The 14,705-nt window shown below is 49.5% G+C and overlaps 2 protein-coding genes across 4 annotated transcripts in view; one reads left to right on the plus strand and one right to left on the minus strand.

Moving 5' to 3' along the window:
* The window catches only part of LOC146190032 (uncharacterized), a 44,851-nt gene extending 44,216 nt beyond the window's left edge, over positions 1-635 (minus strand). For both annotated transcript variants that reach the window (XM_084604763.1, XM_084604762.1), the window contains exon 1: positions 555-635. In XM_084604763.1, coding sequence (XP_084460889.1) covers positions 555-590 — 36 coding nt within the window. In that variant the 5' untranslated portion in view covers positions 591-635. The remainder of the gene's footprint in view (positions 1-554) is intronic.
* Positions 636-10,291: 9,656 nt separating this feature from the next.
* The window catches only part of LOC146190033 (sodium/calcium exchanger Calx-like), a 63,435-nt gene continuing 59,021 nt past the window's right edge, over positions 10,292-14,705 (plus strand). For both annotated transcript variants that reach the window (XM_084604766.1, XM_084604765.1), the window contains exon 1: positions 10,292-10,520. The gene's annotated coding sequence lies outside the window, so the exon portion shown is untranslated. The remainder of the gene's footprint in view (positions 10,521-14,705) is intronic.

Consider the following 14,705-nt stretch of genomic DNA (forward strand, 5'->3'; position numbering starts at 1 on the left):
ATTACGCACCGCACAACAGAGCGAAGAAAAAGGTAACATAGAATGGAAACGAGCCTTGCGAAATGACAGTTTCGCTCAGGTGAGGTCAGGTTAGCCGCTTGTTCACCACCGCGCCTACCACGCAACCCATATCTTGCATCCGAGATCAGCTGTGCGCGGTGTTGGAAGAAAAAAAAAAATACGCCTCTATGCAGGCCAAGCTGACGACGGCAACAAAAGCCATTCCGTCGGCAACCGCGGTGATGCTTTCGACACCTCCTTGCTTATCGGTATATCATCGCGAACCTCGCTTCGACAAGCCAGGTTCGGAGAGGTAACCATTCGAAATATCGGGGACAAAGCGCGAGGTAAACAAACCGCCCGCAGATGAGAGTGAAATGTCACCTCAGCAGTGAAGCCCGCGACTAGTATGCGTTCAGGCCGCTTGAAAGCAAAACGCAAAGGTGCATGCAAAATGAAACCAGTTTGTAACTAAAATATGACACATCCTTTGCACGGTGGGTGCCATCGGGCTCAAGAAATCGACGACAAAGCGAGTTGTTAAAATTATTTACCTTCCAGCTTCCGCAGTATATGTTTTCGTCCGCCATTGTTAAATAATGGCAGTGACGATGGCGCTTGCGTCCGTCTCTGAAGTGCCGCTACCGTTACTAGGCGGTAGCAGACGACACAGTTTAAACTTTCCACAATTTTGCAAGAAGGCTGACTGATAGATACCAAGAGCAGTAAAAGCATTAAACTTATATGATTTTGTTCGTTTTTAGCCGCGAAACGTTACCCATTCCATTTTTTGTCGCTAAAAATGATCTTGAAAGGAGAACAAATGTACCAGAAAACAATCGAAAGAGATGACATCCTCTGATGCAATCAATATCTTGCATTGATTACCATCTCTACCACTTCAAAATTGCTTCTAAAACATTTTCTCATCGGCACTGATTCTCAATTCATTCTTTATGAATGGTACAATGTAAGCCAGGACGAATCATTGCTCGTGCATGCATGCACCAAACCCATTGTCAATCCTCCAGCGGTGAGTTGGAGGAGGAGGAGAAAACATTTATTGACAACGAAATTATTTGGGAAGGGAGGTTGTGGAGCTGAGTGGCCTACCCTATTCAGGGACGCCATTGGCCGCCGCCGCTGCCCGAGCTCTTTGGACCAGAGCACGCTGGGTCTTCAGGTCCGAGCTTGACAGGGCCGCCTCCCAGCCCTCCCTATAGTTGGCTGTTTTGTAACTTTCATTTTTGTATTTTGCTGGCAGGCCCACACCATGTGGGGTCAGCATACTGCCCGCAGAATTTGCACCTACACGTGAATGTCGGGTCCACGCGTTTTAGTATGGCGGGATTTAGAAAACACCCGGTTTGGATCCGTCTAAGGTGGCACTCCTCGATCTGTCGAGACCTTTGGTGGGTCCCGGGAGTTCCTTCTTGCAGAGGCGTAAATAATTTGTAATGTCCGCATAAGTTATGAGCGGGATTGGTATGGTCGCCTCGGTAACACCGGAGGATTGAGCGGAACCCCGGGGGAGGAACGCTCGGGCAGCCGCGTGAGCAATCTCGTTCCCCCCCCCCCCCCCCGCCGCCCCCCCCCCCTGGTGACCGGGCACCCATATAAGCTGTTTTTTACTATTAGCCGAATCTGAGTTTTTCGTATATGCCAATAATATTCTGCGGGCGAGTGGCGCTATCATACCCAGTCAGCTGGCAAAACTTTTTTGAGTCACACGTGGCTCGGCGAGGATGGTGAAGGGGAAGGGGATGAGCAGGACGGTGACGCGCCTATGTTTTGTATCGTTTATGAGATTTAACACACCAAAGCGACTCAGCTATGCGAGGGACGCAGTAGTGGAGGGCTCTGGAAATTTCGACCACCTGGGGTTCTCCTTGGGCACAGTATTCGAGCGCCCTCAATGCACCACCAGGGCAGGTGGTGGTGGTGGTGGTGTGTGTGTGTGTGTGTGTGTGTGTGTGTGTGTGTGTGTGTGTGTGTGTGTGTGTGTGTGTGTGTGTGTGTGTGTGTGTGTGTGTGTGTGTGTGTGTGTGTGTGTGTGTGTGTGTGTGTGTGTGTGTGTGTGTGTGTGTGTGTGTGTGTGTGTGTGTGTGTGTGTGTGTGTGTGTGTGTGTGTGTGTGTGTTTGGGCGCGCGCGCGCGCGCACCATATCCTGCAGAGCATCACATTTTACGAATCCACCTGCCTAACGAGTTGTGTTGCATTACTGCAGTGTTGCAATGTTTCAACACTGTCTCTAGCTGGCTGCGATAATTTATCCAAATATATTTCTAAAGTACAAGAGTATAATTGTTACAATGTTCTACTGTCGCGGGAAAAATAAAGGCAATTATCATGGTTTCCGAAACCTGGCAGAAGCATAGCATCAAGTATCATATATGGGACTACCTTGTTGGCCTATATATATCACTTGCCTGTTCCTTCGCCATGTCTGCCATAACGGCGAGATGCACTTTTTAGAATTATCAAACTCCAATCACACCTCTAGAGGGCCAGCATTCACGCCTATCTTGCGTAAATTACTGACAGCCGAGAGAAGAGTAACGCTTGGAGACGGGTTTTAATGCCGACGGGAACATCATCCTTCTACAAGGCAGCGAGTTTTTCAACGTTGAACGTCACGGGGAATACATCACGATCACGCACGTCTTCTACTGCCGTATCTTCCAAGCAAGCACTCCACATGGAAGCAGGAAACTCAAGGAATGACGGACAATCCCACAACGTGCAGATGGCTTCTCGCCTCGCAGCAGGACAGGATGTTGGCGGCAAAGCGTCCTTGCATGGTGGATCCTCGCTGGCTAGCGGAACTTGGCATAGGAGCCAGGCCTTATAAAGGTCATGTAGACGGTGATGCCGACCGTGACCACAAGCGTGACGATCAGAAAGACGCCGAGCAGGGCCGCCGCTCGGAACATGAAGGTCCTCTCGGCATACTCGTCGTCAATGGGGAGCCTCTGGATGCGACGCATCGCTGGCTTCCTGCCTCCCAGCATGTCGGTCTTCGCCCCAGCCAGGTTTTAGGGACGACAGACAGAAACCTGGACCCTTGTCGAGCTGTGTAAAAGGAGAGCTTACTTGGTGCCCTCGAGCTCTGCGACCAGGAATCGGCGGCGCGTGGATGGAAGCTAGGCCTAGCTCAACGTGGCGCCGGTGGCGATGCTGGCGCCATTCCGTGATCGATGAAGACGAAGATCGAGCTGAGAAATTCTTTTTTTATGAGCGACGCTTAGGTATCAATGGGGTATATTATTAAATATGAAGAAATTATTCAATTAATGGAAAGTGGGTGGCTGATTTTATGAAGTCCAGGACGGAGAGATGATGTGGTCCCTGCATCCAGGTGATGTATGAAGCAGGACTGGTCGGTTAGTGCTTTTCACTGTTGCGTGACGATGTGCATCAAGCATGGAGCGCTCTTTACATATCCCACAAATTAAAGCTCATTAGGCCATGGTACCGCTCTCAAACCATCTCTGTCCCTGAAACTGAGTTGATCAAATGTCTATATCTCATTTCTGCCGAGTGCGATCTACGATTACAATCATCACCTGGTCATGGCAAATCACCCTTGTGGGTATGCCTCACTTTTTAAGTAAACAACAACAGCAGCAGCAAAGGTTCTAGCGCTTAGACGCGACATATTTTACGAAGTCGGATATGTTGCGGCATTTTATGGCTGCACAAATTCCTTCACTTGCAGTGTTGTTTTGGAAACAAAAATTGGCTGTGATTTAGCTTCGGTTAAACCTAGTATGGAACGAAGCTGAAGCATGGTTACACATGGTAAAGCTCTGTATTCGGCAAAAGGTTTTTCGTTGGTTACGGCAAGGAAGAGACTCCGATTATCCGTAAAGAAGTTGGTCTTGGTTTGGCGTACTCTAAGTCCGTGGCGTGGCTACGCACTCGATACCACCCCAATTGCAAATATTGCGGGGAAAAGGCAGGCCTGCACCACATGGTGTGGACCTGCCCACACAATCCTCCAGATGATCCGAATGCAGTGCCAACAATTGAGGGGTGGGAGACTGCCCTATCCAGCTCTGGACTAGAGGCCCAACGGGCCCTCGTGACACGTGCGCGGGTAGCAGCGGCAGCCGCTGGAGTCCCGGACTAGGGACCCCACCTACACATCCCCCTCCCTTAAATATACTTAATAAAGTTGTTCACTCACTCACTCACGTCAGCGATTGTGAACACCTACACCTAACAAGGTTAAGATCATGCTTTCATAAGGTTTTCTTGGATATTATACATTGGTATATTGGAAAGGAAAGGCGTTGTATCTGTCTTTGACCTTCAAGGTTGTTCAAGGTGATTGATTGAAACTTTATTTTACACCAATTTAGGTGAAAACCTCTGTGACGCTGACGGCTGGTAAATTAGATCTTGGCGATAGGAAGGAGTTTTATACTTTTGAGTGGACGCCATGGAATTGGGGACACTTACACCTAACCAGGTCAAGACAATGCTTTCACTTTTTATTGCGAAAGCAATACTACTTTCACTTTTCAGCCCTTCACGTAGTGAGGCGCTAGCTACCATTGACCTTTAGCGTGACCTTTGGCGCGCCGCCAAGCACAGCTGTGCAAAAACAGGGGCGCCAACTAGCGCCGTCAACTCATGAGGCGGTAGCTACCAAACGCGGCCTAACTCCCGTTCCCTCCGTGAGGGAGCGCTACAGCCTGAGTGACGTCATCCCATCTGCCGCAAAAACAGGGGCCCCAACTCGTGCCGTCAACTTGCGAGGCGGTAGCTACCAACCCCGGCCTAACTACCCGCTCTTACCGCAGCTACCGCCGGGGGTGCAACGTTGGATACTATAGGAGGTGGCCTAGTGGCAGGTGGAACCAACGCAGTCTCCAAGGATGCTCTCATTTCTGCTGGCGTAAAGAATGCCGTTGCAGCCGGTGCCTGAGCGGCAGTTGTACATTCTGCCTTAACCTCACCCACAACAAAGTATATCGTTGCAGCCACGGCACTCCTTGCCTCGCTACTAGTTATGCATAGAATAACCAGGTAGCACGCCGCAATAAACAATAGTTGAACCGTATGCTGTGGCCAGGGTTAATCATCGCATAACCATAAGCATAACCACAAGCACCACAATCAGCTACACCATCAGCTGAACCTAGGCGTAGCCATATGTATTGCTTTCGCAATTACCAGGCTTAACCAAGCTAAGCCACTGCCAATTTTTTTTCTTGTATATTGTCATTATCACTATCATCATCAACCTTACTATATTCACTGCATGGCGAAGTTAGGTTTTGGTTAGGTTCCCCCCCCCCCCCCTCTCAATTTAAATTAGGTTTTGGGGGGAGGGGGGAAGAAGGCGCAGTATACATTTCGATGAACAGTACGAAATCGTGCACACCCACACCTCTCCATTTAAGTTAGGTTTTGGAGAAAAAAAGGCGCAGTACACATTTTTCTGGAAAATCGTGGAGGGTGGCTTATCCTGGCCCTGATGGGGCTGGGACAGATAGGTCACCGCCGCTTGCGGCGGGGGCTAACCTGCCACCAAAGTTTTATTTCTTGTAGGCCGACATTGCACCCGCCACCGCTTCGGTGGTGGACGACGGCTGTTGCGGCGCGCGTCTTTCTCTCCCTCTTCTTTTTCTTTCTTCTGTTCGTTTTTGTTTTGTTGTGGCTGTAAAAATAAAGAAAAGGAAAATGCACGGGTCTGTTACTGGCTCTGTAGCTAAGCCACCTCCGCTGCCTCGTGCGGACAGAAGATTTGGTTTGGTTTGGTTTTGGGATTTAACGTCCCAAAGCAACTCAGGCTATGAGAGACGCCGTAGTGAAGGACTCCGGAAATTTTGACTACCTGGGGTTCTTTAATGTACACTGACATCGCACAGCACACGAGCGCTTAGCTTTTTGCCTCCATCGAAAAGCAGCCGCCGAGGCCGGGATAGAAAATAGACAAGAAAGAAAACAAGAGGGAGAGAAAGACGCGCGCCGCAACAACAGCCGTCGTCCGCCACCACCGAAGCGGTGGAGGGTATAATGACGGCCTACAACAGATAAAAATCAGTGGCTGGCGAGACTGCCACCTTTCACCTCCTCCCCCTCCGATCTGTCCGCACGAGACAGCGGAGGTGGCTCAGCTACAGAGCTGTTATTGTTGTGGCTGTAGGAAGAAGGAAAAGAAAATGCACAAGCCTGCTACTGGCTCTGTAGCTGAGCCACCTCCGCTGCCTCGCGCAGACAGAAGAGAAAAAAAGGAAAAAGAAGAGGTACCCGCGAAATCTCCCTTAACTTACCCATAATTATAATAATAACTGGTTCACAGGAAGGGAAAGGCGCAGTATCTGCCACACTTGCTCTGTGGACACCTGAACCGCGCCGTAAGGGAAGGGATGAGGGTGGGAGTGAAAGGGGAGCCGTAGTGGAGGGCTACGGAGTAATTTCGACCACCTGGGGATCTTTAACGTGCGCTGACATCGCACAGCACACGGACGCCACTTCGTTTCGCCTCCATCGAAACCTTAACTTACCCACTGTTTTGCGTTCTTAGGGAAGCCGGCGAAGTTGTTTGAAGAGACGTATTCCGACTGGTCTCCGCCGCTTCTCCTCGGGTATCACTAACCTGCACCAACTACACCAGCGCAGCAAAAATACATTGTAGGTATAGGAGATTTCCTACAGTGGCTGGTGTAGGTTAAACAAATGGCCCTATAGTTGGTTCACAGGAAGGGTTGGTTGGTTCACAGCAGTATCTGTACACTTGTTTCTGTGGACACCTTAACCACACCGTAAGGGTAGGGAGGAAGGTGGGAGTGAAAGTAAAAAGAGAAAAAGAGGAGCCGTAGTGGAGGGCTGCAGTGTAATTTCGACCACCTGGGGATCTTTAACGTGCGCTGACATCGCACAGCACACGTACGCCTCTTCGTTTCGCCTCCATCGTAACGCAGCCGCCGAGATCGGGTTCGAGCCCGGCCACTCCGGACAGTATTCGGGCGTCTTACCACTGCACCACCCCGGCGGGGCTCTCCTCGGGCACGGCACGAAGAACGCTAGTTTCTCACATCAGCGGAATGAAAAACGACGCTCCGAAAAGCGGCAAGCGGGAGCAGAAAAGCATGAAGCCGATGCCCAAGAACGGCGTGCCGAAGCCGACGCAGCGGCGATGGCCATCCAGCCTTGCGCCGATCGGCCCCTGCCGCTGCGCACGACTTCTCTTCTCCGAGCTTCTTCGCCGACAAGCTCTTCACCCAGTCACTAGTGAAATAATTGTGGGACTCTAGCGATTTGTATGCTTTCATCTCGTCTAGGGTCACAAAGCAGGTGTTGAACACTAGCTAAGTAGTTCACGATGTCGCCGTGAAATATGTTCGGCAACCGGGCGTCAGCTTGTGTCCACTCCCAGGCGCAACGTGTACGGATGAACGTTCCCGCACATGTGGATCTTTTCTTGGTATCGTACACGCGCAGATCCAATCAACTGTGAGTAGTACTCCACATGAAAAGGCAGTACACTCGAAAATGCCGTCATTTCCAAACAGAGGGCTAAAAAGCACAGAAAACGAATGCTTGAGCGAATCTCGCAGCGCGCGCGTGCGTCAGGCAAGCAGCAAGCGGTTCATAAAAATGGCAGCCGCGGCAGCGATTGGTTGGTTGGTTGTACAACTTTTAATTCCATAGGAAACGGGGAGTCGTGCTCCCGCGGATTAGAGGCTGGCAGGTAGCCCTTGGCTTGTTGCGGCCTCTTCCGCCAGATGGACGGTGCGGTGCTGGATCGCAGGGTCCGCGCTTCGCAGGAGGGTATCCCAGGCTTCTCTACTTATATTTCGTCCTATCTCTGGAGATTGTGGGCACTCCCAAATTTGTGGTTGAGGGTCCCTCTCGCCCCACAGTGTATGCAGAGATCATTGTCCCTAAGGTCTGGTAGCGCGTGAAACGCCCAGACCGGGTTCATGAACATATTAGTTTGTAGCCGCCTCCACGCACAAGCGTCTCTATTATTTAGTCTAACATCTGGCGGGGGTACCAGTCTACGTCCCAATTTATAATGGTCGATGATTTCCCCGTAATTTTGCAGACGCTCGTCGTATGCCCAGTGTTCGGGGGGCTCGACGGCTACCCGGAAGTAGAGAGCTCGGGCTAGCTCGTGAGCCGCCTCGTTACCAGGGACGGCAGCGTGAGCGGGTGTCCAAATTAACTGAATTTTCCTATTCATCGTTCTTTGGGTGAGGATTTTGGCCGCCTCCGGCGATATCCTCCCCTTCCCCGAAAAAATTAGAAAGTTACGCGATGCAAACCCTCGGGCTCTTGAGGAGGGTCGCCACTAAAGGAAGAGGCCTCAGGGAGAGAAATTTACTAAAACTAATCCAGGCATACGTAATAAGCAGAATCAGTTACGCCACGCCCTACCTGGACATCAAGGCCGGCGAAAAAGAGAAGTTAGACTGCCTTATTCGAAGATGCGTTAAGAAGGCGCTAGGACTGCCCATGGGTACCTCGAGCGAACGACTGCTCGAACTCGGGGTTCGTAACAAGTGGGCAGAATTGGCGGAGGCAGTGCGAGTCTCCCAATTAGAGAGACTAGGCACGACCGAGACGGGCAGGGTAATCCTTGCAAAAGTAGGCCTCAACCTAGACAGAGGAGTTAAAAAAAAAAAAGTCACAATGAATAGTGAAATCAGGAATGCCTTGGTAGTCCCCCCCCCCCCCCCCCCCCCCCTTCCCCAGAAATATGCATCCAGAATTTAATGTCGAAAGAAGGGCCAAACGAGCCGAAGCTCTAGAGCGACGGTTCAAGAACATGGGAGCAAAGGAAGTAGTCTATGTTGTTGCGGCAAATGGCAGAACAGGTGCGGCGGTAGCTTCGGTAGTCGATGGCCGAGGGGCACCGGTATCCGCGGCAGCCATTAGAGGCCGCAACACAGAGACTGCGGAGGAAGTTGCGATAGCGCTAGCTTGCGTAGGAACAGAAGCCAAGTTCATAATTAGCGACAGCAAAACTGCCGCGGCAGCGAGGCCGTGCATGTGACGTTACGCACAAGCTGTCTATACCTTGGATACCACGGTTTCAATTGAAACCGGAGATCACCATGCATGCTCGTGACACGTATACCAGTGACCAGCATCATTTTAGCACACGTTTGGGCGGATGACCCCGGAACGCGCGGTCATGCTCAGGCGTGCAAACGATCGCAATCCCTGGACACGTCTGCACGTGTCCTCGTTTGCAAACTGGACCGAAGGAAGACGCAGCACAATGGGGAGATCAATTTTGTCGGCTTTCAAGGCTCCCGCACGGTGAACCGCTTCTGGTCACGCTTCATCTACTTGCTCGATACGCCGTGGCGAAGAAGCGCAGCTTCGCTGAGGCGCCGAGTACGGACCCCATCGGTTTGGGGCTCGTGACCTTCCGTCGATACGTGGTTCTGCTCCGTTTGCGCTTGCCTCGTCCTTCCCCGATCAAAGGAGCCGCGGCATGGTTTAGCGAGCATCGGGCCAATCGATACAAGCTATAACAGTAGCTGCAACGTAAACATGTAGCCGCGTTGGGACGGTGCATCCGGTACAGTCAGCGACTAGAACAGCTCGCCAGCCTCCATCGCGCGCACGCGCGTCAATGTTGCGAAAAGCGGCGTGTCGAGACTGGAGAGAGAGAGAGAAAAAAATAAAGTAGGACTTCTGAAACGGCTAGCCAGGTATGCGGTGTGCTCGTTCGTATGTCACCACCGCGACCATTCATTGTGAATGAGTCAGGGCACTCGTCACAAAAACACCTACGCGCCAGCACGTCTGAGAGGAAAGTTGGCAGCGCTTCGGAAAAACTCTCCACAGCCGCACAACAGAAGCACGTCAAGAAAAAGACATGCAAAGCCAAGCGCCACCGCAGCCGCTGCCTCCGGTTGGCTGATGAGCCGGATGACCGGACTTTACGTAAGGGAAACGTCTCATTTCCGAGCGAAGAGGCGCGAAGAGGGGAAATGCGAACCGAAACAAACATGGCGACGGGAGCGAAGCCAAGCAGATAGCAGACGACGCGGCGAGCAAGCGAGAACCCCCGCGAGAAGGGCAACCAGTTTTTCCCGTTATTTCGCTTTGGTGTTTTGCTGTCTTTCGGCACGTCACACTGGCGCTCGGGCGCTCAGGCTGCACGCTACGCCGACGCCGGCGTACTACTCTCAGGCCGGCGTTGCTGCGGTTACACCTCCTTTGGAGCTTAGTTTTCTTACTCCCCCCTCCCCCCTCCCCCCCTCCTCGTTTCCTCTCTCCTCCCGCGCTGGCTCCACTCGAGCCGGCCTGCCATGCTCTGCGGCTTCTCAGTTGGGCGTTGTGCGCGTTGGAGTGCGGGGTGCTGGACGCTGGTGCGAGTCGTGGCGTAAAGATGCTTCAAAGAAGCCGTTAACTAGGCGTAAACAGCTCGACGTGGTGCAGCAGACGCCGCTGGTTGCAGACGACGTGGAATTGTAACAGAGGAAGAGCGATTGTAGCAGACGGATACTCAAACTCACCCTTTTCCGGGAGCGCAACAGCTGCTAAAAGTAAGTTTTGTCAGCAGTTTCTGATTGTAAACGAATATCTTAGGCAGTGCAGTATATACATATCTCGTATAGTGCTACGTTTTTTGTTTTGTTTTTAACAAGTTCATGCGTACCGGCATATCACGTAGAAGGAATGGAATGGGTGTTGTCTTTAGGTTTCGGAGTAATTGATGGTGTTCGCAATTTCGTGACCGGGCAGGCTACAAACGCACCTTTTACTTTTATCTCGGTTCGCTGAAGAAGACCTACTTAAAAGAAGAGATTGCGCTCGTTTTTTGTTTCTTTTTTTGTTTTGTTTTTAGAACGCAGGTGTCGTATATTGTTCACTGTTTATGGCTGCGAGCTGCAATTTTTGTTGTTGTTTTTTTACAGAGCACGCAGGCAGAAAATGGGCGTGTTTGAGGAATAAAGACAACATTCTTTTCTTCTTTTTTTTTTTTTTAGTTCGCAGGAACGGTTTATTTTCCTCATCTCCATTAGAAAGGTCTCGGTTTTTGTTAGTTTGTATTCAGCTTGACGATGTGAGGCGGGAATCGCTGACGCCGCTTGATCCCAGTAGTACGAACGTATCGACACCAACTACTTTTTTTATTGAGTAGCAACTTGTGTGCTCGACAGTTAATTTGAAGCCCCAACGGACATGGCCGCAAAGCTGCGGTAGACCGATCGCTATGTGACCTAGAAACTTTCGGAATGTGATGCGCCTAAATGCAACCAACAAGTGTGCATGCGGTATTGACGCCGCCGCCTGCTGTCACGTCTTCGGATGACAGCTGCTGAGTCGGCGTCTATTTTCTCGGTGGCACGCGATAAAACATTTGGGACTGTACATGCATGTATCGGATAGCGGCTTTGTTCGAGGCGTAGGAGATTAGCGTGCCGTGGTGTAACTCATCCGGCTTGTATATTCTTATTTGTTATTTCGCTCGCTTTCACGCTCACTGTATGCGTGGAATGTGTCCTTTTTGAATTTGACGCCGTTGCTTTTATTGCAGATAGCGAGCTTGTGATGGTTCGCTGCTTAAACACCCAGCTATCGCACAACGCTACAGTGCCATCAATGCAATTTATTTCAGATTTCAGCGGATATTTAGATACTGGGATAGACGTTGTCAATATGTCAATATTGATCTATTTTTGTGTACTTAGCTAGTGGCATATATAATGTGCTACAAAAAAACTCACAGCGTTAAGCACACAATCCACTTTTCTGCTCCACATGAAGTGTATCCGTGCTCCCCTCTATAGACCCCGGATATGTCGCGGTGCTCTTGTGATTTGTTGAATTCGCATATCTTGCATTCTTCTTCTTCAAGAACAACATTGCATTCCCTATAAAAAATAAATAAAATGTTGATGATGTGTTGAGTGAGATAGAAACACAAGAATTTCGACAAATACGCGAGAATGCCAGAAATACGGCTTGATAACTGCAACAATTAAGTGCAAATGCGAGGAGTTAAAGTGAGATAGCACTATCATAATCCGAGGGTACAGAGCGCCTAGCAAAATCGTCGAACGCTTGCATGTCTGACAGAAAATATTACACGATTTCGCATCAGAATTGTGATGCAACCGTTCATTGTTAAGGGCAGTGTCATGTATCATATCGTTTCCAATTAGGCATCCGCCTGTTAGTCGAGGTGGAGGCTGGTTTGCGATGGAGACTCGAACCGTTACCTCCAATTGAATTCGTTTAATTGTGGGGGAAGACGTGCTCCAAGAAGTGAGACAGATACTGAGCCAATTCCATTCCCCCCAAAACAAGCCAGCTGAAGGAATTTAGTAGGGTGGCTTTTTGGGCTTGTTAGCTCATAGATCCACGTATCATGTTGCGCCGCAGTGAGTTTAACACTTTTCCAAACATTGTGTGTCTCTCAACTCTACTCCGCCAAGCACAACTATGCCAAACCACGCCAAACAGTGCTTTCGCACATCTAAATTGGTTTAAGCGGAGGTTAAGCTCCGGCTAACCTTTTTGTCTACTCAGATTGCATTTCACCACAGAGGAGCTGAGCACCAGGCCGGGGGAAAGCATGTACCCATTAAAAAACCGGTGGGTAACCGCCGGCACCAGGGATCGAACCCGGTACCTCCCGAATGCGAGGCGGATGCTCTACCACGAGGCCACCGCTTCGGTTGAACCATGGTTTCACAAATGGATGGCACCTCAGACAGGAATTGAAACGGGCTTGGCACTAGCTTTGCCTGTTAGCTGATTCATCATCACTACAACCCTGACTATGCCCACTATAGGGCAAAGGTCTCTCTCCTATCCCTCCTATTAACGCGGTCCTGCGCTAGCTGCATCCACTTATCTCCTGCAAAATTCCTAGTCTCATCCACCCACCTAATTTTCTGCCACCCCCTGCTACGCTTGCCTTCACTTAAAATCCAGTTTGTTATCATTAGCGGCCAATGGTTATCCTCTATTCGCATTGCATGTCCTGCCCACGCTCATTTCTTCTTGGTTTCGACTAGAATGCCATTAAGTCGAGTTATTTCTCTGACCTACGCTGCACGCTCCCTGTCTGTTAACGTTACACCTACTATTTTCCATTTTATAGTCCTCAACATTGTCCTTAATTTAACTACAACTTTTCGTTAGCCTCCAAATGTCCTTGAGTACAGGCAAGACACTGCGGTTACAGGCATACTTTCCTCTTTAGGGATACCGGTCATCTGATAGTCATGACCTGCGAGTACTTGTCAGATGCGCTCCATCCATGTCTGATCCTAGTTATTTCTCTTTCGGCGGCTGTCATAAATAGACCACTTACCACTTCCAGTGCCTCGCTATCTATTTCAAAATGGTAGAGCTTTCTTTCTTTGGAGATAGAGCCCCCCCCCCCCCCCCCCTTTTTTTTTTTTTTTTTTTTTTTTTTTTTTTTTTTCAGCCTTGAACGCTTTATCGCTCTGGCTAAGCTTGGCCAGCGGCAAACATTTGCGCCGTCATGCAATATGAGCCAGATGCCCAAACACCAAGAATTGGCATAACTCCCTGTCGCTTCGCCGCAGCCACTACAGCCGGCCTTGTTCATTCATCGCATGCTTGAGAGCCGCACGATAGAAGTGCGCAAGTGCCCACCACGTAGCCTTTGTCACATTTCGCGGGCTTTGTTAGGAACGTGAAAAAAAAAAAAAAAAGGACTACGTGAGAGATAGCGCGTAGGACACGATTTAATAACAACTTTCTGAAGGTGCTTCACAACTTTGGCTATCACGCTTGGGGTTTGCAGCCATTATTAAAACAAGAGAATTAAACAGTTACTTAACAGGAAAATCGAAACTATAGTCTGAGTACCTCTGCACTAGTGTCAGCAACATGAATTCGGTTCCATGCGCGTCCGAAGTGCAACCATTTTTCAATCTTGGCTCAAGTTACGAGGGACCCCTGTGTATGTATTGTGTATTATAGTGTAGATTTTCTTTTTGGTCGCCAGCTCCAGTGGGGTCTGTTTCCTAATGCGAAAGGAGCGGCCAGCGCCATTGTTAGACACCAACCTCTCGATCTGTGACTATGTAAATCAAGAATACAGGGAAGAAAGGAGATAGACAAATTCGGAGCTATATCTTTAATTCCTATTACCAAAAATTCAAATTTATATGTTTTATTGGTACTTTTTGTTGATTTCAACATTTCTTAGTATGCAGTTCGTTTTTGTTTGATCTAATCGTTTCCTGCCTACAAGGTATTCTTTTTAACAAGGGCTTCATTTATTTCGAACTCTTCGTAATTCAGCGCGATTTTTCAATGCTATTCCTGCTCATACTGTTGGGAATCTATTATATAAGAATTATAGCGTAAAATGTAAGACGTATATCTCGTTGTTCAGAAAGACAAACTTATTATAACCAATAAGAGTCATAACTTTGACCGAAATGTAGGTGGTTAGAAGTCCTGATTACGCTTATTAATAATAAACATGAACAGCATGGCACCTCCTGAAAGGAAAATGCACTTAGCCGTGACACTCGATGATCCATCATTTATACACTTGAGGGGCCGTAAAATCTAAGCAGACGATGAAACGTTAAGCTTCGTCTGTATCAAACGTTTTCGTTGTCTGCTTAGGTAGACTTTCCTCGTCTGCTTAGGCTTGAACGACGATACTCACGGAATTCCGGACATTTTTTGTTTGTTTGTTTGTTTGTGTCCTCAGTAATTTCACTGGCTAGTGCGGC

The sequence above is a fragment of the Amblyomma maculatum genome, chromosome 5 (genome assembly GCF_055883805.1).
Source record: "Amblyomma maculatum isolate TAMU_Amacu chromosome 5, ASM5588380v1, whole genome shotgun sequence".
Taxonomy (NCBI): Eukaryota; Metazoa; Arthropoda; class Arachnida; order Ixodida; family Ixodidae; genus Amblyomma; species Amblyomma maculatum.